The sequence below is a fragment of the Mesoplodon densirostris genome, chromosome 9, assembly GCF_025265405.1.
Source record: "Mesoplodon densirostris isolate mMesDen1 chromosome 9, mMesDen1 primary haplotype, whole genome shotgun sequence".
NCBI lineage: Eukaryota > Metazoa > Chordata > Mammalia > Artiodactyla > Ziphiidae > Mesoplodon > Mesoplodon densirostris.
The window spans coordinates 76,990,807-77,018,417 of record NC_082669.1 but is presented as its reverse complement, the minus strand read 5'-3'; the positions used below and the strand labels follow the sequence as shown (position 1 = coordinate 77,018,417).

Genomic DNA, 27,611 nt, shown 5'->3' with positions numbered 1-27,611 from the left:
GTTTCTGAGGGATGGAACTCATACTCCCAGAAGCAATAGTGGTTGCACAGGCCGGCCAATGATTTTCAACGAAGAGGGCACATCAGACCTTCCAGGAGAGGTTGAAGATGTGGCAGAGAGATGCTAGTTTAGAAAAAATACCTCTATTTTGGTCCTTATCTACATGCTTCCCCACCCCTCTTATCACTATTTTCTGCATTAATATAAAGAAATAAATCTATGAATTCTAAACTGCAGGTATTACTTGTGCAATATAATTTTAATATAAAGTTTAATAATAACAAAACCCTAATGCATTGTCAAAATGCTTACAACTTCCCATAAAGTAAAAAAATCACCTCATGGGCAACCAAGCAGCAATAGTCTTAATAGTTGGAATGCCAATGATATATTGCTACATTTTTTCATTTATTTTCATGTTTCCAAATATACAAAGCAAGTTCTGTTTCACTCTCTCCCCACCCCATTTCATCATTTTGAACTCTGAACTTCAAACCCATAAATGTTGCTTCTATTAAAAAAGAAGCACTTTTAGTGTGAAAAGATCTTTATTTCAAAATAAAGAGCACAAGGTCTTACATAGCAGATAAAATTAGTGTTACTGCCCTCAGAGGTCAAGGCTAGCAAATTTTCTGGCATATACAAATTCATTATGAATAACAGATGGACTGAATGGCCTGTAAGTGCAGCTGTAAGGTCTCATGGTATAATTCCCTTTGTTGATCCCAGTGACAAAATTATTAGGTTCCATTTAAAATTGAAAATAATAGCAGCTTTTCCAGAAGATCTAGCTCCCAAAATTGTATCCAGAACTCATCTAAGATCTTAAGTTAAATACCTTGTATATCTATATCATTATAATCAATATTTCTGACAACCACAGCGTAAGAAATTTAACCTCAGTTAATAGTTTTTCTCATCATGAAATCAAGTGAAATACTATATTTTTGCTTTCTTCATAAATAGAAAATGACCACACACTACAAACACTTTATTCATGTTTACTGATTATACAGAGACTATTCAATAACCAGAACTCATCATTTGCAATACTATACATTAAATTATAAGATAACCCCTACTACAAAAGCTATCTGTTGACCCAAGATAAAAAACTGTCTCTAGAGTTTAAATACATTAGAAATTATTTTTTTTAAAAAAAGGGAAATTAGAAAGTGGTCTTCAAATGCTAAAAACCTAGAAGAATTCTCCAACATCTGCTCTCTTATCTCGACATTTGCTTCGAGCTTTTGTTCGAGCTTTGAAGGCAGCAGAATTATATAAATGCTGAAATGAAGAAAAGGAAAATACAGATGAGCCACTAACGCTTCAGATATTCTTATAAAGTTAAAAAAAGATAAATAAAAAAATCACAAAGGAAAGAAATGAACTAATTTGACTCTAGAAATATTTTAAATGTTTATAAGACAGACAGAAGAATGAGGGGGAAAATTAACACATTATAGTTCATGGCTATTCTGTATGAAAAAAAATAGCCAAACATGTAAAATACCAAGAAAATTCCAGCCAAAAAAATTTTTTAAGTATATAAACATTTATTCTGATCAAGGAAAAGACAAATCATGAATTAATGTGAACAAAATACTCAACTTTGCTGTTAATTAAAATAATAAGGAAAAATATCATAAGGTTTCATTCAAACTAACAAATTTTTAAAATTATAAAACCCAATGCTGTCAAATATGTGTGTAATAACTACATGCTTTCATTCACCACTGAAAATAATTTAAAATGATAGAATTATTTTGGAAGGTAATTTGGCAATGCATATCAAAAAATCAATCAAGCCCTGTAGTCCCATGCAAGGATTTCTTCCAAGAAATAATTCAAAAGAGAAATTATGTAAAAATGTTAGTATTTATTTAAAAGTTTTAAAATACCCATCAATTATATGGCCATCAAAATGATTAAATGTAAAGATTCTTTATAATATACAATTAAACAATTCAGACCCACTAGGATGGCTATAATTTAAAACAAAAGTAAAACCAAAAAAGTGTTGGTAGGGATGTCAAAATTTGAACTCTTATACTGCTAGTGGGAATGCAAAATGCACTATAGTCACTGTAGAAAACAGTTTGGTGGTTCCTTAAAAAGTTAAACACAGAATTACCACGTGACCAAGCAACTCCACTCCTAGGTATACAACTAAAAGAATCAAAAACAGGTGCTCTAACAAAAACTCGTACATATATGTTCATAGCAGCACGATTTAAAAGGCCAAAAAGTGGAAACAAGCCAAATGTCCACCAACTAACAAACAGATAAACATGTGGCATATCCACACAATGAAGGATTATTTGGCCACAAAAAGGACTGAAGTAATGACACGCTACAACATGGATGAACCTGGCAACATTATGCTAAATGAAAAAAAACAGTCACAAAAGGTCACATTATATGATTCTATGTATACGAAATATCCAGAATAGGTAAATCCAGAGATAGAATGCATATTAGTGACTGTCAGCAGCTGGGAGGAGAAGAGGGGAGGGGAACAGAGAATGAATACTTAATGGACATAAGGTTCCTTTTGAGGTAGTGAAAATGTTTGGAAACTAGATAGTGGTGACAGTTGTGCAACACTGTAAGTGTACTAAATGCCACTAAATTGTACAGTGTAGAATAGTTTATTTTATGTTATGTGAATTTTACCTTAGTAAAAAAAATAAAAATATAAGGGTTTTTGAAATGTTAAATAAAAATATTAACCACTATTTAATGTTACAAACTCTCTGAGCACATTTGTTTCCTCATTTGTAAAATGAATCTGGTACTTACTAAGTTTAGGCTCAGTTACCTGATACGAAAGAAGCACTGTGTAAATATTTATCCTTAACTATATAAACTTCATAGAGCAAAAGGAAACAAAAGACGAAAATAGCTTCTATGTTAATAGGATTATGGATAAAAATTTTTCATCATAACCCTCCATACTCTAAATGCAGTGAAGTTTCTATACTTTTAGTCCAGCTACCCTGTGTCTGAAACATCACGAGAACTAAAATCTCACAGACATAGCTAAATACCTATCACCTGGCAGAATCAAAGCTTTGGCTCCACTTTTCTTCTGTGCATTCAGTTCTATTGAAAACAAAAACCAAACCTACCCTTTCAAAACGAGAAATCTTCATTGATTTAAGTGTTGCAGCATCAAGCATCACTGGGGGTCCAAGTTCAAAAACATTGCGAAGGAATTCATTTGACTTAAATAAAAGAGAAAGGTAATAAGGCTCAGTATTAAATATCAGCTCTTTTTTTTAACTACATAAAGTGAAATCTGATTAACAGAAGTTATGTAGAGCTTATAAATATGAATGTAAGTCACTTATTTTCTTTGTTTCTCATAAGACCAAATGGTTTTCCAATGCCTTGAATTCAAGAAAGCTATGTCAAACTATCTGCTTCCCTACAAAGATATCAATAGTATTCCAACAGCCATATAGATGCTCCACTAGGCTTACACAATACAAAAACAAAAAGAAGAGTTTCATATTTATTCAATTTAACTTTCAAAAATAAATTTGCTATTTTGCATATCATATGCTGAAAACATTCTGTATATTCAAACTAACTTCAAAAGCCAGTTAAGTAAGGTAGATTTAAAACTCCTCCCTAATTTAAAAGCAAACATACAGAAAGGATGTCACCCACTCACCTGCAAGTGGTACTGCATCCCTGATCCAAGAACCTCCTTAAAGGTGTCATATGTATGTTTTTTGACCCAGCAATCAATATACATGCGTTCAGGACCAAATTTAACAGTTTCTGTTGGAAAATCCCGTTCCTGGCCAATAGAAGAACAACAATTGTAAGAGGAACCAAAATGATCTAAAGAGATCCTACATAAACACAATTTCTAAATAGACATGTATATGGTGAAATGAATAATGTGGTTTAAACCGATACCTCCATCCCTGAAATATAAATAGACTAGAAAGTGGAACTACTATCCCACGTGTAAGGGTATAGAATTTGCTTAGTTGTAGTAGACTTGAAGACACAACTAAGTTTGGATAAATATTAATGGCAAAACCACCTTGTTGTGAATGTTTTTAAATTTCAAAAGCACTCAACAAACTTGGTGAAAATGTCAGGTATTTATACTGGTCTAGGATTGGCAGGGGCGGAGGGAGGGTAGGTTACAGGACAAGTCAGAAAGACAAGATATCCTCACAAGCCAGTGGTGAAATGGGGGGAAGCAGAAATCTAGGAAAGGAAGGGAAGATAAATGGGGTTTACAGACCAACCATCAAGGAGTATCTATTAGAGCATTAAGTGGCCTACCTCTACCGCCCTCAGGATGTCTCTGAACACCGACCGCTGCTTTCTCTTGTCCACTTTGGCCCGGTGCTTATTTCCATCTGTAGCCAAAGCCCTAAGCATTTGAGTCAAAGACTCCATGTCTTCGTAAAAAAAGTCCTGGTCAGAAAAAAAAATTTTGGTTTTGTTTGTGGTTTGTTGTTTCTTTCTCCCCAAGTTCTTCTAGAGTTAACAAAAAACAGTCCACCTAGGAAATATCCAACAGAGTTACAAAGAACAACACAAATCTTTGAGCTATTTAGAGATCTTGGCACAGATACACATATAAACACTTATTGTCATGCAAAAATTTAATCCAGAAATGTTGCCTACAAGATGATACACTACCACCAAACAATGAACATTCCTCTTCCAAGTATAACCAGATGCATTCAGCCAATGCTTACCGTGTTCCTACTGTATTCAAGACATTACTGGGATTTCCAAGTTCAGTGATAGTCAGGTACACATAAACCAATATAGCTTCTACCCACTGGCTCCCTAGTCCCCAAAGCACATATTCCCAGAATTCCAAATATTCTTATTCCAAAAGGGCAAGCCATCAGTAATGCTTTTTAAAGTACCTAATTTCTAATTTATTGGCCATATTTCAAATAAGCAACCGAGTATTTACATCAGGTGCACAACTCAAGTGATTAAATTATTTAAGAAAGGAAGATATTTTAATCCCTTTTGGAGGGAAGCCACAAAATGTATTACTATTTGCTATGACCTTAAGTTGACTATGGGCTTCCCTTTTACAGTTTAAGTGGCTATACTTTGAAAGTCTCTTTATTTTGGGTGTTTTTACTCCCTGATTAAATTTTACAACCACATTAAACTAAAAGATGATTCCAAGTTCTTTAGCTGACCAAAACTAGAGCAGACACTCATGGAAGCCAGAAGGTGGCTCACCTCCAGTTCTAGTTATTAATGCCTATTTAACATTTTTTGCATTGGTGGTAACAATCTTAACTTACCCTATTAAAACAAACAGCTCAGACTTCCCTGGTGGTGCAGTGGGTAAGAATCCACCTGCCAATGCAGGGGACACGGGTTCGATCCTTGGTCCAGGAAGATCCCTCATGCCATGGAGCAACTAAGCCCATGCACCACAACTACTGAGCCTGCACTCTAGAGCCCGAGAGCCATAACTACTAAGCGTGCACACCACAACTACTGAAGCCTGCACATCCTAGAGCCCGTATGCCACAACTGAGCCCGCATGCTGCACCTACTAAAGCCCGTGCACCTACAGCTCATGCTCTGCAACAAGAGAAGCCACCGCAATGAGAAGCCCGCACACTGCAACGAAGAGGAGCCCCCGCTCCCCGAAACTAGAGAAAGCCCACATGCAGCAACAAAGACCCAACGCAGCCAAAAATAAAAAAAATAAAACAAGCAGCTCTTATTCTAGGCATTCTTCACCCTGTATACATAATTGTTCAATCTCAAAAAATATGATTTCTTTTAACGTCTAAAATGAAAAAAATTATTACACTCATGGAAAGTAAGCTTGAAATTAACATTCTTTTTTTTAAATTTATTTATTTTTGGCTGTGTTGGGTCTTCGTTGCTGTGCACAGGCTTTCTCTAGTTGTGGCGAGCGGGGGCTACTCTTTGTTGCGGTGGCTTCTCTTCTTGCGGAGCACAGGCTCTAGGTGCACAGGCTCAGCAGTTGTGGCTCACGGGCTTAGTTGCTCCACAGCATGTGGGATCTTCCCGGACCAGGGCTCGAACCCGTGTCCCCTGCATTGGCAGGCAGATTCTTAACCACTACGACCAGGGAAGCCCCAGATATTCTTAATTTAAAGTATTTTCTCATTGTCAGTATTTTAGAGATTGTATATTCTTAACTGTTCTAACAAATGTTTTCTTCAAATGTTCTGATTCAACTTCCTATGTCTGAGTTAGCTGGAAATAACACCTGTCAAGAAGATTTTCATCTAGAAAAGCAGGTACCAAAGCTGATAAGATACATGATCTGTATATTTAAATTCCAATAAATTTGATTCCATCATAACAAAACGGGAATCATTTTACTGCTAGAAACAAATACATTTCAGGGACTGGAAGTTCTCTACTCATTTCATTGACTACTTGTTCTTTTGTATTATTCTCAAAAAGAAAATTTATGGAAGATTTAAAAATATATATATGGGAGAATACACCAAAAATTAATAAGACTTTATGCATTACCTTAATTTGTTCTAAGAACTGGGAACTACTGCTAGTGGTCTCAACAACCTTACCTCCCAGCATACATCTGGCCATGTCTGAAGACATTTTTGGTTATCATCATCTGCCAGGAGGTGCTACTGGCCTCTAATGAGTAGAAGCTAGGGAAGCTGCTAAACATCCTGAAATGTACAAGACAGCACCCCCTCCAACAACAAAAACTATCCAGCCCAACGTATCAACAGTGCTGAAGTTGAGAAACTCCATGGTAAATAATCTTAGCAATCAATAAAACTCAATCTAGTTTACGGAGTCTGAACCATTGAGTTGAATATAGTACTTGTGAAAATAAATATTAAGTACTGTAGGGAAATGTCTCCATAAAGTGCCTGTGCTTTAAAAAGAAAGAAAACATAAAATATAACAAAAATAGTCCATAAACAGCACCCCAAAGCCAATTTACTGAAGTTTGGGATAACTGCATAGTAAAACTTTACACTCAGGGACAAATGAAAAATGGGCTCCTAGAGGGACAAATACCTAACTCTTATCAATAATGATAAGAAAACTGCACAGTCATTGCCACACAACGGGGTCAAAAGTTCTAGATCAGAACCTCAAGCCTACTACTCACTATACCAAGTTTTAAAAATTACGAATCTGTTTCATCACCAGTAAAATGAAAATATCCACCCTCCCACCACATGATAGTTTTAAGGATTAAGTAAGACAGGAAATATAAATTTGCCCAATAAATTATGAAGCATGAACTATTATATCAATATTCTAGATTTAGAGGAATTTACATAGAATTGGACTTTTAAAAAATCAGTGTACTAATTACAGCTACATGAGGAAGTTTATTGTCATACAAAACAGGTTTTGCAGTCAGAACATCTATGTTTGAATCACAAACATCCATTACTTAGACATATATAACCTTGGGCATAATTACATTAGCAATCTGTGTCTCAGGTCCTCTGATATAAAAAGGGGATAGTTAATACTACCCACATCTCACAGGTTTATTTAAGGCCTAAGTAAAATATATTTATATAGTCTAAAAATATATAAAACACAGTACATAAACATCCATTATGCTACAGCTCTTTTATGATATAGCCTGTTTCAGTCTAACAATATAAATTCTTCAAATAGGTCAGCTAAAGATAATTATTTCATACTAAATGACTATAAGTTAAATGGTTTCAAAGGCTGAGTGGCATTAGAATGAAATGAAACCACAGAAAACTTTTAGACGAGTTTAAATACACAGGATGAGATGCTTAAGGTCACAAAAATCATCCCTCAATCTAGTATTTCTATACAGAAGTCACTGGAGCACTGATTGTAAACAAAATGAAATAAGCTGGATCTTGCACAGCTGTCCTACGTGTTAAAAAATAATCACAGGGAAGCCTAACATTAAAACAGAATTTGATCTCTCCCCACTTCACCGCAAAGTGCTGACTACTATTTCTAGAATGGTTTTATCTCACTCTACTCAACTACAAAGACTTTTATTCTTTTCATTCCCTGCTAATTGAGGCAGAATGTCTCCATCAGGGTATGGAGACATTTTTACATGAGTCAGTTATCCTATAAACAAAGGCAAGAAATGAGAAGCACGTGGGGTTGTCCTTTCTGAAAATATAAAATCTAAGTGATTTAAGGCCCGGGGAGTGTGTTGTGAGTCTTCAGATTTTCTTTGTTTCTGCTCTCTCTCTCCTGAAGCACTTCCCCTGTCAGCTTAGGTGGGGGATAGAGCAGGGAAAATTAGGGAAGGTCTGACTATACTATATTTTGGTATATTTTCCTGAATCAGCATATCACATGGCCCTCAGACCTATAATTCCACTCATTAAATAGTCCTTGTCTTGTTTTAAGTTACCCTAGAGAGCTCCTAAAAGGCCACTACTAGAGTACTAGCAAGAGGGAGGTAATACATGATTCAGTTAAGAGTGCAGGAACTGCTACCACTTACACTGTACTTGGCATGTGTTCCCAAGAACCATATTAGGTAGTGACTATTATTATCTCCATTGTAAACATATGGATACTGAGGCATAGAGAAGTTGCCCAACATCATCCTAATAAGGGTGGAAGACAGAATTTGAACCCAGGCAGAGCAGCTCCTAAGTACACTCTTCACCTGCTTGGATACATGGCAGACACACAAAGCAAACTAAGGGAGCTCTCACAAATGAAGGATTACTAATTCTTCATATCAACTTTGAACAAATAGCTATTATTAATATTTCACCAACTCATTCTTTAAAACCCAACCTAAAAGCCAGCTCTTCAGAGAGATTTTTACTAAGTCTCCCAAGCTGATTTCATCACATAGCTAGATTTCCAGGTTAATAATAACACAAAATAATTAATGTTAGCAAAAGGCTCTGAATAATTTGATGCCACACATGTACTAAAAAAAATCTAATTTAAATCAACCTATGGTTTAACTAATTTTTTTGAACACCTTGTAACCACACTAACCCACCACCAGACACTCCCCACCTTTCAAAAAACTTAACAAAAATAGCAAAGAGTGCTCCCTTCGGCAGCACATATACTAAAATTGGAATGATACAGAGAAGATTAGCATGGCCCCTGCACAAGGATGACTGGCAAATTCGTGAAGCATTCCACAATTTTAATCATAAAGATCAGATCAGAAACAAATGAAAAAGAAATGAAGGAAACGATAGCAAAGATCAATAAAACTAAAAGCTGGTTCTTTGAGAAGATAAACAAAATTGATAAACCATTAGCCAGACTCAACAAGAAAAGAAGGGAGAAGACTCAAATCAATAGAATTAGAAATGAAAAAGAAGTAACAACTGACACTGCAGAAATACAAAGGATCATGAGAGATTACTACAAGCAACTATATGCCAATAAAATGGACAACCTGGAAGAAATGGACAAATTCTTAGAAAAGCACAACCTTCCGAGAATGAACCAGGAAGAAAGAGAAAATAAGAACAGACCAATCACAAGCACTGAAATTGAGGCTATGATTAAAAACCTTCCAACAAACAAAAGCCGAGGACCAGATGGCTTCACAGGCGAATTCTATAAAACATTTAGAGAAGAGCTAACACCTATCCTTCTCAAACTCTTCCAAAATATAGCAGAGGAGGGAACACTCCCAAACTCATTCTACGAGGCCACCATCACCCTGATGCCAAAACCAGACAAAGATGTCACAAAGAAAGAAAACTATAGGCCAATATCACTGATGGACATAGATGCAAAAATCCTCAACAAAATACTAGCAAACAGAATCCAACAGCACATTAAAAGGATCATACACCATGATCAAGTGGGGTTTATCCCAGGAGTGCAAGGATTCTTCAATATATGCAAATCAATCAATGTGATACACCATATTAACAAACTGAAGGAGAAAAACCATATGATCATCTCAATAGATGCAGAGAAAGCTTTCAACAAAATTCAACACCAATTTATGATAAAAACTCTCCAGAAAGTAGGCATAGAGGGAACTTTCCTCAACATAATAAAGGCCATATATGACAAACCCACATCCAGTATCGTCCTCAGTGGTGAAAAACCGAAACCATTTCCACTAAGATCAGGAACAAGACAAGGTTGCCCACTCTCACCACTATTATTCAACACAGTTTTGGAAGTTTTAGTCACAGCAATCAGAGAAGAAAAAGAAATAAAGGAAATAAAGTCCAAATCGGAAAAGAAGAAGTAAAGCTGTCACTGTTTGCAGATGACATGACACTATACATAGAGAATCCTAAAGATGCTACCAGAAAACTACTAGAGCTAATCAATGAATCTGGTAAAGTAGCAGGATATAAAATTAATGCACAGAAATCTCTTGCATTCTTATATACTAATGATGAAAAATCTGAAAGTAAAATTAAGAAAACACTCCCATTTACCATTGCAACAAAAAGAATAAAATATCTAGGAATAAACCTACCTAAGGAGACAAAAGACCTGTATGCAGAAAATTATAAGACACTGATGAAAGAAATTAAAGGGGATACAAATAGATGGAGAGATACACCATGTTCTTGGATTGGAAGAATCAACATTGTGAAAATGACTATACTTCCCAAAGAAATCTACAGATTCAGTGCAATCCCTATCAAACTACCACTGGCATTTTTCACAGAACTAGAACAAAAAATTACACAATTTGTATGGAAACACAAAGACCTTAAGAAAGAAAAACAGAGCTGGAGGAATCAGGCTCCCTGACTTCAGACTATACTACTAAGCTACAGTAATCAAGACAGTATGGTACTGGCACAAAAACAGAAAGATAGATCAATGGAACAGGATAGAAAGCCCAGAGATAAACCCATGCACATATGGTCACTTTATCTTTGATAAAGAAGGCAAGACTATACAATGGAGAAAAGACAACCTCTTCAATAAGTGGTGCTGGGAAAACTGGACAGCTACATGTAAAAGAATGAAATTAGAACACTCCCTAACACCATACACAAAAATAAACTCAAAATGGATTAAAGACCTAAATGTAAGGCCAGATACCATCAAACTCTTAGAGGAAAACATAGGCAGAACACTCTATGACATAAATCACAGCAAGATCCTTTTTAACCCACCTCTTAGAGAAATGGCAATAAAAACAAAAATAAACAAATGGGACCTAATGAAACTTCAAAGTTTTTGCACAGCAAAGGAAACCATAAACAAGATGAAAAGACAACCTTCAGAATGGGATAAAATATTTGCAAATGAAGCAACTGACAAAGGATTAATCTCCAAAACATACAAGCAACTCATGCAGCTCAATATCAAAAAACCAAACAACCCAGGGCTTCCCTGGTGGTGCGGTGGCTGGGAGTCTGCCTGCCGATGCAGGGGACACGGGTTCGTGACCCGGTCCGGGAAGATCCCACATGCCGCGGAGCGGCTGGGCCCATGAGCCATGGCTGCTGAGCCTGCACATCTGGAGCCTGTGCTCCGCAACGGGAGAGGCCACAGCAGTGAGAGGCCTGCGTACCGCAAAGAAGGAAAAAAAAAAAAACCCAATCCAAAATGGGCAGAAGACCTAAATAGACATTTCTCCAAAGAAGATATACAGATTGCCAACAAACACATGAAAGAATGCTCAACATCATTAATCATTAGAAAAATTCAAATCAAAGCTAGAGTGAGATATTATCTCACAGCAGTCTGAATGGTCATCATCAAAAAATCTACAAACAGTAAATGCTGGAGAGGCTGTGGAGAAAAGGGAACCCTCCTGCACTGTTGGTGGGAATGTAAATTGATACAGTCACTATGGAGAACAGTATGGAGGTTCCTTAAAAAACTAAAAATAGAACTACCATACGACCCTGCAGTCCCACTACTGGGCATATACCCTGAGAAAACCATAATTCAAAAAGAGTCATGTACCAAAATGTTCATTGCAGCTGTATTTACAATAGCCAGGACATGGAAGCAATCTTAAGTGTCCATCAACAGATGAATGGATAAAGAAGATGTGGCACATATATATATATAATGGAATATTACTCAGCCATAAAAAGGAACGAAACTGAGTTATTTGTAGTGAGGTGGATGGACCTAGAGACTGTCATACAGAATGAAGTAAGTCAGAAAGAGAAAAACAAATACCGTATGCTAACACATATATATGGAATCTTAAAAAAAAAAAAAAAAAAAGAAAATGGTCAGAAGAACCTAGGGGCAAGATGGGAATAAAGATGCAGACCTACTAGAGAAGGGACTTCAGAGTACAGGGAGGGGGAAGGGTAAGCTGGGACAACGTGAGAGCGTGGCATGGACATATATACACTACCAAACGTAAAATAGATAGCTAGTGGGAAGCAGCCGCATAGCACAGGGAGATCAGCTCGGTGCTTTGTGACCACCTAGAGGGGTGTGATAGGGAGGGAGATGCAAGAGGGAAGAGATATGGGGACATATGTATATGTATAACTGATTCACTTTGTTATAAAGCAGAAACTGACACAACATTGTAAAGCAATTATACTCTAATAAAGATGCTAGAAAAAAAAATCACAATGAGGAATCACCTCACACCTATTAGGATAGCTATCATCGAAAAGACAAGAGGTAACAAATACTGGTGAGGATGTGGAGAAAAGGGAACACTTGTGCACTGTTAGTGGGAATGTAAATTGGTGCAGGTACTTTGGAAAATAGTATGGATGTTCCTCAAAAAATTCAAAATAAAATTCCTACTGCAAAAAAAAAAAAGCAAACAAAACACTAGGTTGTTTTATAACCCAGTTCATTTTTGTCTTTGACAAGGACTTCAGTCAAATTAAATACATCTGGATGAGTTCTGGCTATCACATATTATTTATTAAGTCAGAGAACGTAAGACATGTAGGTAGTAATATATTTACATTTATGCATATTTAAACAAATTCAACACATACACTTTAAACTGCATCATTAGTTCACTTTTAAGATGCATTTCAAAGGAAAAAGAAAAGAAATTACCATTTCTAGTCAGTAGAGGAATACAAAATTAAAAACGGGGACATCTGGCTTCTGTGCCTTGAGGTTAAGGAGCCATTAAGTAGCTCAATAAAATTACATGGATTGCTAAACTTCAGTCCTCCAATTTCTCACATAAGGAGACTCATTAGCTACTGACAGCATTAATAACTTACTGTTACCTCGTACCTGCTCTCTTTCAAAGTAAGGAGGGATGTGGGGGGCAACGAAACACAGGCCTAGAATGGAATGTGAATAAGCAAGGCAACCCAGAAAACGTATTAATCTTATTTAGAATTATCCACTGTTAAATAACTTATTTAATTGCAGACAAAGTTTCATTCCAGAAATAGTCTTTCTCCTTAAATTAAGAAGCAGCTAGTAAGTAACCCAAGACTCACAATAGAGGTCACAAACCAGGGTGACCAAATGTCCCATACAGCCTAAGACAAAGGGTTTCCTAGAACATAGGACTTCTCAGTGCTAAACTTGGAATACCATCAGGATGGTGGATCACCTATTGGTCACCTATCACAAACTCAAATACCTTCAAAAGCCAAACTGTGGTTTAAAAAAAAAAGCAACTATGAGTCGACAGTGGTAGAGAACTGCAAAGCACATGTCCCAGACTAAAGGGCCATGTTTATTTCCATCTTTGGCTTAAAAGTTAAACATAACAGTAACTAAACTCATCTGACTTAATCCCAAACCTATGTTGACTTAATATTTCATTCATTTGTCCAACATTTATTATAAAGCATCCATGCATGAACTACCTTAATGTGTCTGATGTCTGAGAAATCCAAGCAGATCCAAAAGACTATATGGGACAACACTCTCCATGAATAATAAGAGTGTACCTAAACTTCAGTTCTGTAGGCAGCAACAATTAAATATAATGAACTACACTTAAATATTGCTCTACCAACCCCTATTGGTTAATGCTCTTAAAAGTATTACATCACCACTAAGAAGCAGGACGATCAATCACTAGGTTCTCAGTGGGCCATGCTCTAAAGTTATCATCCACTTCTTAACTGTGAGGATTATGATGGAATAATGGTCCTTGTGATGCAAGCTTTTTGTTTTACCTATCAGATACTTACACTCTCTATTCCTCTGGCCAATTCAAACAGAAGTGCCAGAGATTCACCAGCAGCTATTCTCATGTTTACATCATCAGAAGAGAGGAGGCTTGGAAGTTTATGGAAATGCCTAGAAAACAGTCAGTCATTATTATGTGAACACAACCGATTATGTCAATAAATGTTGATTTTATAAAATAAGAAACTAAAAATACATACACTTCAAGCTTTTTCTTCACTTCATTGATTGGGCATATGGTCAGTAATAATGTCCACATGAGAAGCGAGCTGATATGAAGCGCTGTAGTAGGGGTGCTGCAGACGTTAGTGTCTTTCTCTTTGAGATAGGACTTGGTGAAGATATTTTCCAAACACTGCAGAGTTGAATACAGCTCCTAATGCATAAGAACAGGAAATAAGATACCATCTTAAATGAGAAATGTGCAAACAACTGGATTCATAAGGTTGTCTACTTACAGTAATGTCATCTGTGGCAATAAAACAGCAAACAGCAAAGCAAGTTGCACACTAAAAAAAGCAAAACGAAAACAGACATTAATGTTTGCCATTTTCTTATTAATTCTACATCTTCCTGCTTTTATAATTCAATGTGAAAAATTTCTCAACTACATGACTACATTAGGTCCCAAGTAGAGTATTAAAAAGAAAGAAAGAATATAAGGTCAAAAGGGAAGTGGGTTTTGGCTAAAACCCACTAAGGTCTGCTACTAAACTCAGAGTATGACTTTAGGGAAGTTACTCCATTTCTCTCAGGTTTTCCTTCATTAATCTAGCAGATCATTTCAAACTTCAACTCCAACTCAAAGACAGAGATAAGTGTGGACATTTGAGATAAAGAAACCTACTCTATTAAAAACCTTTAAAACACAAATCTCAAAAAATTTAAATAGCTGTCCTCAAACTTCCGACTTAAAGAAGGATCTCATTAACTCAGATTTTACTTATTTTGGAATATGTTGAAAAGAGGTTGGGAATCCTATAATTGTTTATTTTTTTTGGGGGGGGGATGCTAAACAAGTGAGTACACAGTCCAAGATTACCAAGGTAATCTTACCTAATAAAACAGATTCAGAATATCTATATACAATCTATCTGCAACATAAATAGGAGCCATGAATTCTCAGAACACTGCTCTAACAAATTAATCATATAAAAACAGAATTTGAAATTCATAAGGCTTTATTATTTTTCATTTCCCTTTTCCCCGTATGTTATCACTAAAATTCCCTCATGTTGCTCCAAGTACCATTAAAGCTTAAAGCTTAAGTCTTTAAAGTCGTCATTCATATGCCCAGGTTTCAGCTAGTTCTGTTCCAGTAACATGAGGACACTTGTAATATTAATCTGCTTGGTGTCACTATTTTATTTTCATTAGTTTATCCTGGTGAAAATTGGACATTGTTAAAATTCAAAAGTAGCCTACGCATTATTCTTAGTAAAGAAAAATTTCAATCTATCATCCCTTCTCCTAAGTAAGCAGCAGAAGCAAGGCCACATCTCTCCTTTTGATTACTAAGAGAAATGGCAGATTAAAAATTAGGACTGCCTACGTTTAATAAAGATTCCTTCTGCTAATATGCAGAAGACTGCTAGTTTTTTTATTTTTTTATTTTAATTCACAGCAAGAGTGAGAAGGATGAAGAAAGGGCCTTTAGATGACCACATAAACCCACATGCAACCAAAATTAAGTGATCACCTCAAATGTCTGATCAATAGTGTTTTCTGTCAAACATTTCAAATACCCCATACTCCTGAACAATTTAAAAGTTGCATGAAACTACACAAAAAGGAAGAACAGAAAGATAAAGAGCAAAAGCGTGAGTAAATATTTTAGGATTACTAAATATTGCGGGGCAGAGATTCCTATAATGTCACCCAACTCCTATTCCTTTGCCTCTGGGAGAAAGAGCTAGACTATTCCCAGCAGCCATACAGTTGGTAAACCAAGGAACTCTTGGCAGAAGCGATGTGTCTCTGTCCTCTAGCTTTCCCCATCTAGCTACCATAGTTGCCATCTGAAAGGACCTAGAGGTAGGGCAGAGATGCACGATGGATGCCTAGGGACCCTGCTGACTTGACTGGGCAGTGATATAAACAAGAAGTTAAGTTTTATTAAGCCACTAAGACTTCAGGGTTTATCTGATACAAAGATTAATGTCATTTACCGTAAGTAATACTAAAGAGGAAGCTAATTTGAATAATCAGTATTAAAAAGCTTTAAACTTAAACTGGTTCTCTTGTTAGGAAAACAGCTTAAGATTCAAATCCACTAAAATTAAATTTTTAAGATCTATTAAGACTCTTAAGATTCTTAAGGTCCATAACATTCAAATCTTAAAATCCATTAAGATTCAAATCCACTACAAGCACCTCATGTTTCTGTGAATAAAGCAAAACATGTTCATGTGATCATTTAAATCACTTATTAGCACACCCAAAACCAAGAACCAAAAAAAAAAAACAAAAACAAAACCCCCACAACCCACAGTCTTAAGTGTTGCAAGTGGTATATATCAATTAGAGAATGAAAGCTATTCCAAACCCCAAAACCAGATGAATATTTCACAAGTCAGAGTTTCAGAGTTTCCTACATCTACCAAATCCACCTGTGTAACTACAGCATTCAGCTCTCTCATAAGGACTTTTAGGCCACAACAGCCAGAATTTTTTTTAAAAAACCACTCCATTATATTTCTTAGAATAAAAAGTAACCACACAATAAACATTGTCTAGACTATTTCTTTAAGCTCCAATAAAAACTGGATCATCCTAAATAACTCAACATAGCACTGTATTTCATATCGGCAAATGATGTTCAATTTCAAACATGTAGAAATCTTCTCTATATGGGATGCTCTATTGAGTCTCAGAAAATTTAAGAGTGCAATTGTCATATTGAGCCTGCTCACTAAAATTAAAGACAAATGGGGGTGGTGGTGGGATGAATTGGGAGATTGGGATTGACATATACACACAAATATGGATAAAATAGAGAACTTATGAGAACCTGCTGTATAAATAAATAAATAAATAAAATTCAAAAAACAAAGGGACAAATGAGAATAAAATGTTAATAAAAAACCTGCTATATTTTTTAAAGATGCTGTTTTCCTAGATCATTCATCACAAGGTCTGGCTGTCACGCCTAGATAGATCTATAAATTAAAAAATCCTATACTTACAGTTTGCCTAGCCTGGATACTAGCTGTTCCATCACAAATTATTTTCTTCAGGATTGGTCCAAGAGTCTTTAAAACCTCTTCACTTTCAATTCCAGGGCCCAACTGAATACAAAGAACAGATGCTAATGCTGCAGCTGCACGCTGCTCATCACCTTTACCTATAAAAGAAGCCACAATGCAACTATGACAAATCATTTTCAACAGACTTATTAAGGCAGCAATCTCCCAAGTTTGTTCAATTTCAAAATAGCATCTACCAATTATGAAACTCGTAATATGCTCAAGGCTTTGACATGAGCTATAAATCTAGTGAGGTTAAAGAGCTCAAACTCTGGAAATAGACCTCACTCAAATCCTAGATCTACCACGTATTAGCCAAATGATCTTCAACCAGTTACTCTTATGCTCAAAACATTTCCTCATCTGTGAAATGGAGATTAACACCAATTTTAAGGGAGTACTGTAACAGTTCAGCCAAATAATGCATTTCAAGCTGATCTGACCTTCCAAATCCTTCATGTACTCATAAAATAGTGCTCAAGTAGCCCTTGAATTAATCTGACAAGCATTTCAGATGTACACAGCCCATGAGGTAAACTAAACTTTCAGGGCTTCCTCCACCAGTGTTTTTTTGTTTTGTTTTGTTTTGTTTTAATAAAAAAATAAGGCATTCTTGGGAATTTCCTGGTGGTCCAGTGGTTAGGACTCTGAGCTCTCATTGCCGAGGGCTCGGGTTCCATCCCTGGTCGGGGAACAAAAAATCCCACAAGCTGCATGGTACGGCCAAAAAATAAAAATAAAAATATTGTAAAAATAAGGTATTCTTTAAAGCTATAGAAAATACGTTAATATAAAGGTAAATGTAAGTTAACTCCTGAGAACTGTATACACCAAAGGATTGGGGCAAGTTTTGAACTTAAGTTATTATCTGATAAATTAAATATTTATGCAGGTTGTAAGAAATTTTTGAAGGTCACCTAGTCTAATTACCTTGTGGATACAGTTTCAATGTAAACACTTTTAACAAAGCCATTGTAATATCTCAAAAAAGTTGGCTCTGTTATCAACTATACCAGTAACAAGGCATATAACTTTAGACCAGTCTCCTGTTTCCTAGGCCTTTCTTTTTCCTATACAATGAGAGGTGGATTAGATCAAAGGTTTTCAAACACCCATTCTTGACAAAGCTTTCACCTGAAGCAAAATGAGAATAAGAACATAAAGCTAAGCACATTCAATTTAAAGGAACATGTGTGCTTCCTACACTTTTGGTGCTAGAAATATTCTGTTGATAAAGTGATAACGATAGTTGAAGCTAATTATTTTCATAATGTCCTTACTTGGCAAAATAATTAAGCTGGCAGCCCCAAATCTTTTTAAATCTGGCAGTTCCTAAAATTGAAAGTTTGATAATACTAGACTTAATCTTTAAGGTCTCTCTTCATTCTCAAAAGTTCTATATCATAAAAGTTCTATGATCATAATATGAATTCCAGAATCTCCACTACAAAGTTCTAGAATTCAAATATTCCAAGGGATATCCTGAAATGATGTCATTGACAGGTATGATTGATGTTTTAAATAAGAAAATGAGGTAGATAATTATGATACTTTTTTAATTTTAGAAAAATGAAGTAGGATGGCTTATAAATAATACTTTTGGTTGACATCTGACACATGGTTTCAAGCCTTCCTTATATACAAAAGAATGGCAAACACCTCTTCTGATACAACTAAAGTTGATAATCCACCCCAATCCTTCCTAGTTTCAAACTGTTTATTACATAAACAAAACAAAGCTAAAAAGTTTGATTTTGAGTTCTAACAAGCCTGGCATATTCCCTGCCAATTACAAAGTTATAAGAGTGAGCCAGACTTCTAAGTGCTATTAACAAATATTACTGCACAGAAGGTAGCAAATTCCTTTTCAGTTCTGTGACTGTGACTCAAAAATATGGACATTACCTTTTTTCAGGCAGCGTTCAATGCTATCAGTTAAAGTCATTCTTCTTTCCAGAATAAATTCATAAAGCATCTTTGAAGCCAGTATATTTTTAATACCTTCAAGAGCTGCCTGCCTTGTCTTCGCACTGTTTAAAACAAAATGTAAGAGAAAGAATATCCAATTGGAGTATACCATCGGTCAATGAGACTTTTAAAAACTTGGCTTATTTCCCTCTCAACTTTTTCTATTTATAGATTATTTAAAATCTAATTTTCATCAAGCTCTCACAGTTCTTCAATAATAATTTAATTTTCACCTACAACTCACCTTATTACACAAAAGATTTTAAGCTACTCTGTATCATAATGTTTTCTGTTTATTAGTTTAATAACCACAATGTTAAATGACCACATAGAATTTTATAGTTTCAATGTATAAGACATGTTCTCCTACATTACATATTCAAGTAAACTCACACTTTTTTTTAACACTACAGAAGTCTAGAGTTCTTGTTTGAACCTTCTGGGCTTTTTAATTCCATTTGTTTTAAGTTGGTTCTAGAGCTACTGTTAAGTAAGAAAACAACTTAGCTTTGATACTTTTTGAAGTTTAGTTATACTTTCTAGTTGAAGATTAACTTTTAATTCAACAAATCCATTTCAGTTATCAAATACAGTTCTGTGCTCTTATGCTGAACAACGACTAATATTAGGCTATTAATCTAAATTCTAGTGGCATGTTCCTATCTACTGATACATTAAAAGTCCAAAGGAATAAGAAACACTAAGATATACAAAGTAAACAAATCGAGCTTTAGAAAAACATAATGTTAAATGAAAGAACTGCACATATTTTAAATAAAAAGTGGCTGACAGAAATCACCCAGAAGAAAAGAGTTTCCAGTAATTCCTACCTCTTATCTAGGGTCAGGTCAATGAATCCCTTCAACTTATACTCTAAGTCTTCTTGAGTTCCTTCCTCATCGAGGACTTCTGGTCCTAAAGAATAATAAAAACCAACCACTGTAATTTAAATAGAAAAAAGCAGACAGGGAGCGGTAATAGTATACTTAGCTACAAGAATTCCTCCACCTAAATCATCCTTTTATCTAACGTTGCAAATCTTAACTGAAAACTCATACCATCTTCAGCAAAACTGGAAGGATCACTGTAACCACTGCAATGGCTCATTGTTTCAATCGATGCATCCTCATCACTAAAAGGTTGAACATTTCGATGCTGGCCACCTAATAGATAAAAGAGGGTGAAGGTAAATGATTTTGTTGTCATATATGCAAATACTTAACTTGGGATTTTAAAATTTACTTACAAAAAATCCAGTAATAAGAACCCAAACTTATTTATGAGATGATTTTTTACAAAAGAATACACTTAAATTCCTAACATAAGTCAATTCACCTAATATGTATTTCAGAGCACCAACTGTTTACAATATACATCAACTTCAGAAATATATCAATCATCTAACATGCAGCACCCATTTTTGGTGATACAGAAAGTGGTATTACAGATGAAAAAACTACTTCAAATCATGACAACAATGAAAACTGACCATCATAAGAATAAAACGAATATATGTTCCAATGAGAATAACTGGGCTTAGTAAACATTAACTGGTGAATGGGTTAGTTTTTTTAGGTTACACGTGTCTTATGTGAAGGGGAATTTAAGAAGTTAAGGGATGGTAGTTTTAAAGACAACTTGAATTGAGAGGGTCAAAAAAGGCTTAAAATTGAAGTTTTGGATGGGGATGTTGACAAGTGGATCCAAAATGGCATAGAAAGTAATGATAGGAATTGGATGAAGTAATTGATCACTAAAGAACTACAGTGCTGATGAGATGTGTATGAAATTATAAAGAGCTCTGATGGGCTATTTGGGTGATACCCAGTGCAGTGAACTACAGGATTTTTGTTCCTGAGTCATGGAAGTTGGAAGAGCTGAGAAGTCATGTGAACTAGCGTGTGAATCACTTAAGAGGCAGGGCTTCTTAAGTGAGGACCACTTAAATGGTCCTCAAGCACTGCACAGAGGCCCTCCTTTCTCTCGGCCAGTACTCTATGGCAGACTTCACAGTGCCACGTCCACTGGAGACAGAAAGCATCAATTTGAGAGTCTTTACAGAACTGCCTCATTTTTGCAAGTAAAGAACTATGGGCAAGCTGCAAGCTGATCAAGACTGTAGACATGGTGTGTTTAAAATTGGGACTTTGCTTCGAAGATTTTGAATTATTTAAGTGAGCAATGTTTAAGATTTGACTTTTTTCACATGCCGATTACAAAAGTGACTACAGTATTTTAAAAACCCACTTTACTGTGGTGACTAGTGACTAATTTGGATGATGACTTTCCTACTACGATGGGTGCACACATGAACATTTGTTCCTAGTCACAAGTGCTGACACTCCTGTCGCTTCCTTGGGAAAACTGATAGTGCCCTTTTAAAGTTTGTGTGAGTATTTTCCAGCAATAAAGAGCCAAGATGTAAGAACTAAAAAAAAAAAAAAAAGTTTTGGTATTTGATGTAGCATAAAAAAATAGATAAAAGCCTGACAGATAAATTACCTTTAAAAGAAAGGTTCTAACAAATCCAACAGTTTTAAAATATCAGCGCTATTACTAAAAACTTAAAATCTTTTTTTTTAAGCTAGAATCTTTCTCTCACCTTCATTAACTTAAGGAGTAAATGTACATTCCTGGTCACTGTCATTTCTAGTCACTTTTGTTTTGTGGGAATTTCATATTAATAAAAAGATTACCTAGTCATCAATTACATTGAGCACTGAGTTAAAGTAAGTCCCAAATTCTGCCCCAAAAGTGACTTGAGTCATCTGATTTACCTCTGAGCTCGAATCAAAGATTGTACCTAAAATTGTATCCTTAGGTACAAGGATACAATACAAACCTAAGATTGTATCACTTAGGTCTCTATATTCAAGAAATCTGTACCATTTACTGTATCATAGGATAAGCTTTTCAAAAATTCTCTAAGTTTAATTAAGCCTGTTGCTGTTTTTTTTTAAATGGGGGGTGTCTTTTTTTTAAAAATCAAAACAGAGGTGAGACTTCAGCAGATTTTTAAATCAACACAGGAAGCAAGTGGTCTTCAAATCTGCCGGCTATCTGAAAGAGAATAAAGTGTGCCAATCAAAGTAGTGAAGCATAAAGAATAAGCAATGAAACCAAGATCCCAAAACTTCTTAATCATAGTGCTTAGGACAGGGATAAACAAATAAACAAAGACCTATGCCATCATACTCTATTTCTGGATCTATCTTCATGTGTTTTCATGATTTGAAGTTATGGCAACAGTTGAGTCATCTACTTAACTTTTACTAACATTTATTCACAAATCAATTTACGTTCTTTATTTTTCATATTCAGCCTATTTTTAAACTGTCAAGAAGAGTTTCCTATCCAGGTCTTACACAGCTCCCTTCTCTAAGTTTCAATGATTTCCCAAGGCTCAAGGGAAAAAGAGATTTTAAAAAAAGAAAAAAATGAGGAAAAAAATCCTGTATGAATGTCTGATATCTAGGTCACACTCACCCACCTTGTGATCCTAAGTACCACTAATGAGGTGGCACTTAGACACATAGAGTCCTTATTTCTTAGAGGGCTTATGTATTAACAAAGTTTTGTTCTTTCCTAAAAATGCTCTCTTCAAATTAAGTGCCACGAAAAATAAGCACACTTGAACAAAAGGTCAATTTTATTAGTTTCCTAGACCTGTCCACTAACTTAAAAAGCAGAGAATTTAAAAGGGAAACCCAAAGTGATAGAGAGAAGTTGGTTATCTTTCGGCTGTACACGGGAAGATCTCATTTGAATCCCATTTCTTCTAGATGTCACTTAAAAATACCAGTAAGATAAGTGACTTTTAAGTACAAGTTTGTGACAATTTTCCACCTCTTCTACTCAACTATTATTTATTCATTTATTGATTTAATATTCACAAAGAACCAAATGAAACTTTTCAAAAAGTAAAGCTCACCCCCCAGGCCCAATTAGAGGCAAGCACAGTTAACAAGTTCTAGTGTAAACTTCCAAAGATAGTCAAAGCATGTATAGTTTTATAAACTAATCAAATAATTCTTTTCCTGACGATGAAAGGTCGCAAATGAACCTCAAGGTAAAATCTGAAAGGCAATCCCCCACTGCCTCCTGATATTATTCTCTAAGTACCAGGAAGGAAGGAGGCTGGACAGGAAGCTCCAGAAGGGAATAAAGGTTTGTTTGTGATTCAAGGAAGCCATTAGTAACATCATTACCATTTTCAAAATGACTTTAGCTTGCTGCATCTCCATAATTAATAATAATAAATGATAATAAAAAAGTAACCTTAAAGAAGAAAAAAATTAATACGGACCTTCTAGACAGAATTTAAATGTTTACTTCAGATGAGGAAAGCTGAAGCAGAAAGGTAGAGAGGTATGTATCCTCAATTCACACAGAGCAACTAGATGCCACAACAAACTATGTATTTTATATCTTGATCAAGATATAAAATATCTTGATCATTCTTGATCAAGAATGAATTTCATGAACACCGAAAGCATTCAATCAAAATAAAAAGCGATATAAAGAAAAGGGAAAAAACTACATTTATAATAATTCATTCTTGTCAATTATTAAATATTTAATACATGATCACAAAGTTTTCGTGCTGCTATAAATCCTATAGGAAAGCTTTTTTTTTTTTTTTTTTTTTGCTGTACGCGGGCCTCTCACTGCTGTGGCCTCTCCCGTTGCGGAGCACAGGCTCCGGACACACAGGCTCCGCGGCCATGGCTCGCGGGCCCAGCCGCTCCGCGGCATGTGGGATCTTCCGGGATCGGGGCACGAACCCGTGTCCCCTGCATCGGCAGGCGGACTCTCAACCACTGCGCCACCAGGGAAGCCCTAGGAAAGCTTTTAAAATACCAGCTTCCAATCATCTTTAACAAGAAAACTGGCCTATTTACTTGCTAAAGAACAAAGGCATATCATTCTGAGGGTCAAAGTGGAAACTGTGTTGACAAGTATATATGGCTGGTAGTAGTTCCGATGTGATAACATCTGAGGATATTCCAACATTTAATTTCAAAGCTTCAAGAAAGCAATTATTAAACGTGCTGATTTTACCCAGTTTAACACTAGCTTTCAGTATGCTGTGTCTCGTAGGGCTTTCTGCTTTAAGTCCTTTTTTCTTAGCCGTATAGTTAGGAGTAAAGAATCATTAATTCAGTTAAGCACCTACCTATCCAGGAAAAGCTTCAACTTTGCAAAGAGGAGACAAAAATACCCTAAACTTTTGGCCAATTGCAATCTGAGCTCCTCACCATTCCCGCCTATCCCGGTCTCCCATCAGAGAACCTATAGAATACGGCACAAAGGAGAACGCGGTTTCTGCCCCGAGGAGTAGGAGGTCGCCTCGACTGGTCGCAGGAGAGCTGGGGGCTCGGGATTTGTTCGGGTGCCAGATAGGGACAGGAGCAGAGCCTACTCTGGGACAGTGGCCCCCCGCCTCCGACGCCTCCGCCAAGCCGGGTGGACACGCGGCATGCGCAAGAAGGCAGCGGAGCGGATACCACATGGGCGCCTCTGCGTCACCCCGGCCCCACCACGTAAGGCCCAGGCCGCGTGACACAAGAGCCAGTCCAAACCCGCCGGACGTTTGGCATTCCCGAGAACTCCATGTTGGAGCCGGGTGGTCAAAGGTGACCAGTGACAGCATGGACGGAACTCCGAGCCCGGCCCCACCCTCCGTCAAGGAGAGCTCTAGAGAGCCAGCACCTGCCTCTGAGAACAGTTCCCCTCCTGCCAGCTCCCGGTCACCCCCGATGCCAACCCCTTCCCAGACCCAAGGACCCTTTCGCCCCTCCCAGACTCCACGGCCGGTGCCCGAGTTCGGCTCGCATGCCAGATCCAAATCGCGCGAGGTACGGCCACCGGGGCACGCTGGGAAGTGTAGTTCGCCGGCCACCTCAGGTGCCCCGCCGACGCAAACGTCTAGAGGAAAAGAACTACACCTCCCACGGTACCCAAGGTTAAGAGACTTGCCAGCCTGGCCGGCAACTGGGGCGCCGGCGGCGGGGATACCCTCGTACCTGCTGTCGCCGCCGTCGCTGCAGCTGCCCCTGAGCCGCCGCCACCACTGCCACCGCGATGGGGAGTGTTCCGCTTCTTATTCTTCGGCATCGTGGGACGCCCGGTGCCGCCTAAACTCGGAGCTTAGCGAAGATCAGCCGATGGAGCTGCACTTTTTACTCGTGCGTCTGTGCGGCGGGCGGCTGAGAGGCGAGTTTTCGACTAACAACAGAGGCGAGAAGCGGCGCGGGTAAGAGTGGGCGGTGGCGGCAGCAGAAATCCCCGTGAAGAGCTGTGATCGGAAACGATACATGTTTCTCTCTAGCGCTGGAGCTAAGGCGGGGCGGGTGAGGCCACGACGCCTTAAGTAGCAAGACCGCCGCCTTTCGTCACCATACGTGGGCGGGGCTAGAACTCTCACTAGCCAATCCCTATAGACCTCCCCACCAGAGGCGGGCTTAGGGCGGCCGAAGGATGCTGACTACCGATCCCATGCCGCAAGTCTTCCAGCGGCGGCCAGGGAGCCGGTCTTCGTTGCCGTCTTGAATTCTGGGAAATGTAGTCAGCCCTGGGGAGCCGGCTCCCAGCTCCTCCCAACGGGCTTTTCTACGCGCTTGCTTCGTTTCTCGAGACCCTTCCCCTGCCTCCCGTGGCCCCGCCTTGGAATTGACGGAGGCGGTAGCCAGTGAGGAGCATGCCTAATGACGACAGCCCGCTTCCAACTAGGATTGCTTCCAACTGGGAGCTTCGCAATCCGCATTGCTGGTCTGTCTCCAAAAGCTCGTGTTCTTCTCCTTAACCTTTACCCTACTTGCCTGTGAGCTCTGCCCAGGCTCAGCCCATACCCCTCCTTAGGTACGTTTCCATGGTTTTAGTTGTTGAATTAGTTTAGCGATCATCAATATCTATCATTGTTGTGGTTCAAAACATAGGAGCACCTCAATACATAAGGCAAATACTAACAGCCATAAAAGGGGAAATCGACAGTAACACAATCATAGTACGGGACTTTAACACCCCACTTTCACCAATGGACAGATCATCCAAAATGAAAATAAATAAGGAAACACAAGCTTTAAATGATACATTAAACAAGATGGACTTAATTGATATTTATAGGACATTCCATCCAAAAACAACAGAATACACATTTTTCTCAAGTGCTCATGGAACATTCTCCAGGATATCTTGGGTCACAAATCAAGCCTTGGTAGATTTAAGAAAATTGAAATCATATCAAGTATCTTTTCCTACCACAATGCTATGAGGCTAGATATCAATTACAGGAAAAAAAAACTGTAAAAAATACAAACACATGGAGGCTAAACAATACACTACTAAATAACCAAGAGATCACTGAAGAAATAAAAGAGGAAATCAAAAAATACCTAGAAACAAATGACAATGAAAACACAACAACCCAAAACCTATGTGATGCAGCAAAAGCTGTTCTAAGAAGAAAGTTTATAGCAATACAATCCTACCTGAAGAAACAAGAAAAATCTCAAATTGTGGTTCAAGGCTATGTGCCACACCCCTTTGAAAAAGATGTGCTTTAATCTACTTAGTCATGTAGTTCCTGTATTTCTCCTGCTCTAGACTAGAAAGATCTGGCGATTCAGATTTCTATACAAGAATGTGTCCTTTGTCAAGTCTTCCTTCCAGTTAGGAGGTCAATCTGAGATAAGGATTGGGTTTTGGGAATTTAACAGCTGGTAAAACAAACATGAGCTATGAATACCAATACTTCCCGTGTTTTTTATTTTCCAAGGTGCGCCTAAGATCTCTGTCTTCCTTGTTACATTTGTCATGTATTTAGGACCTGTTTTTAAGTTTATGTATTATGCTTATGACAGACCAAACTCACTGACTCACCTCAGTGTAGGTGACTCATCCCCCACTCCACCTCTCTCCTGAGTCCTTCTCTTATTTTCTTTTCAATGGCAAGTAGCACATTTCCACCTGAATGTTCCATATGCACCTCAGTCCAGCATCTCTAATACTGTTTCCCTCTTCCTGTTTTCCCTTTGTGTGTTCACAGTACTGCTGTCCTCCCATATGTCCAAATTCAAAAACTCAGAGTCATACCTGGTTTCCCTAAAAATAATCAGTTTTACCATAAAACACCTAAATTCATGTCCTCTTCTCCGATCACACATGACCTCAGTTGGTGCCTGAGCATTTTAAGGGATCTTGCCAGTCATTTCACCATATTTAATGCATGATAATATTGCCAGATTTATTCGTATATCCCCTATTTTACTAATTCACATGGTTTAGTAGTTGCTCAAAAACATTCCT

The 27,611-nt window shown here is 37.2% G+C and overlaps 2 protein-coding genes and 1 non-coding gene across 3 annotated transcripts; 1 reads left to right on the top strand and 2 right to left on the bottom strand.

Annotated features, from left to right (window-relative positions):
- Nucleotides 1-529: 529 nt before the first annotated feature.
- On the bottom strand, nt 530-25,421 carry IFRD1 (interferon related developmental regulator 1). Its single transcript, XM_060107971.1, has 12 exons — nt 25,331-25,421; nt 20,363-20,467; nt 20,135-20,219; nt 19,242-19,366; nt 17,277-17,434; nt 14,550-14,600; nt 14,292-14,467; nt 14,094-14,202; nt 4,309-4,443; nt 3,680-3,808; nt 3,132-3,227; nt 530-1,287 (listed from the first exon to the last, which is right to left on the bottom strand). The coding sequence occupies exons 1-12, from the start codon at nt 25,419-25,421 to the stop codon at nt 1,198-1,200; spliced, it is 1,350 nt and encodes a 449-aa protein (XP_059963954.1). The 3' UTR covers nt 530-1,197.
- On the top strand, nt 9,050-9,156 carry LOC132496530 (U6 spliceosomal RNA). Its single transcript, XR_009533431.1, has one exon. It is a non-coding gene; the product is annotated as a U6 spliceosomal RNA (small nuclear RNA).
- Nucleotides 25,422-25,464: 43 nt separating the features above from the next.
- On the bottom strand, nt 25,465-25,668 carry LOC132495923 (uncharacterized). The gene has a single exon (XM_060107973.1). The coding sequence runs from the start codon at nt 25,621-25,623 to the stop codon at nt 25,465-25,467; it is 159 nt and encodes a 52-aa protein (XP_059963956.1). The 5' UTR covers nt 25,624-25,668.
- Between the last annotated feature and the right edge of the window lie 1,943 nt (nt 25,669-27,611).

What these genes read in the sequence shown, in the direction of transcription:
- IFRD1 (XM_060107971.1), bottom strand. Translation starts at nt 25,421, where the DNA reads ATGCCGAAGAATAAGAAGCGGAACACTCCCCATCGCGGTGGCAGTGGT. An exon ending in TTCCAGTTTTGCTGAAGATG is followed by an intron (nt 20,220 to 20,362) that starts GTATGAGTTTTC and finishes ATTATTCTTTAG; the next exon opens with GACCAGAAGTCCTCGATGAG. An exon ending in TGAACGCTGCCTGAAAAAAG is followed by an intron (nt 17,435 to 19,241) that starts GTAATGTCCATA and finishes CTTCTTTTATAG; the next exon opens with GTAAAGGTGATGAGCAGCGT.
- LOC132495923 (XM_060107973.1), bottom strand. Translation starts at nt 25,623, where the DNA reads ATGTATCGTTTCCGATCACAGCTCTTCACGGGGATTTCTGCTGCCGCC.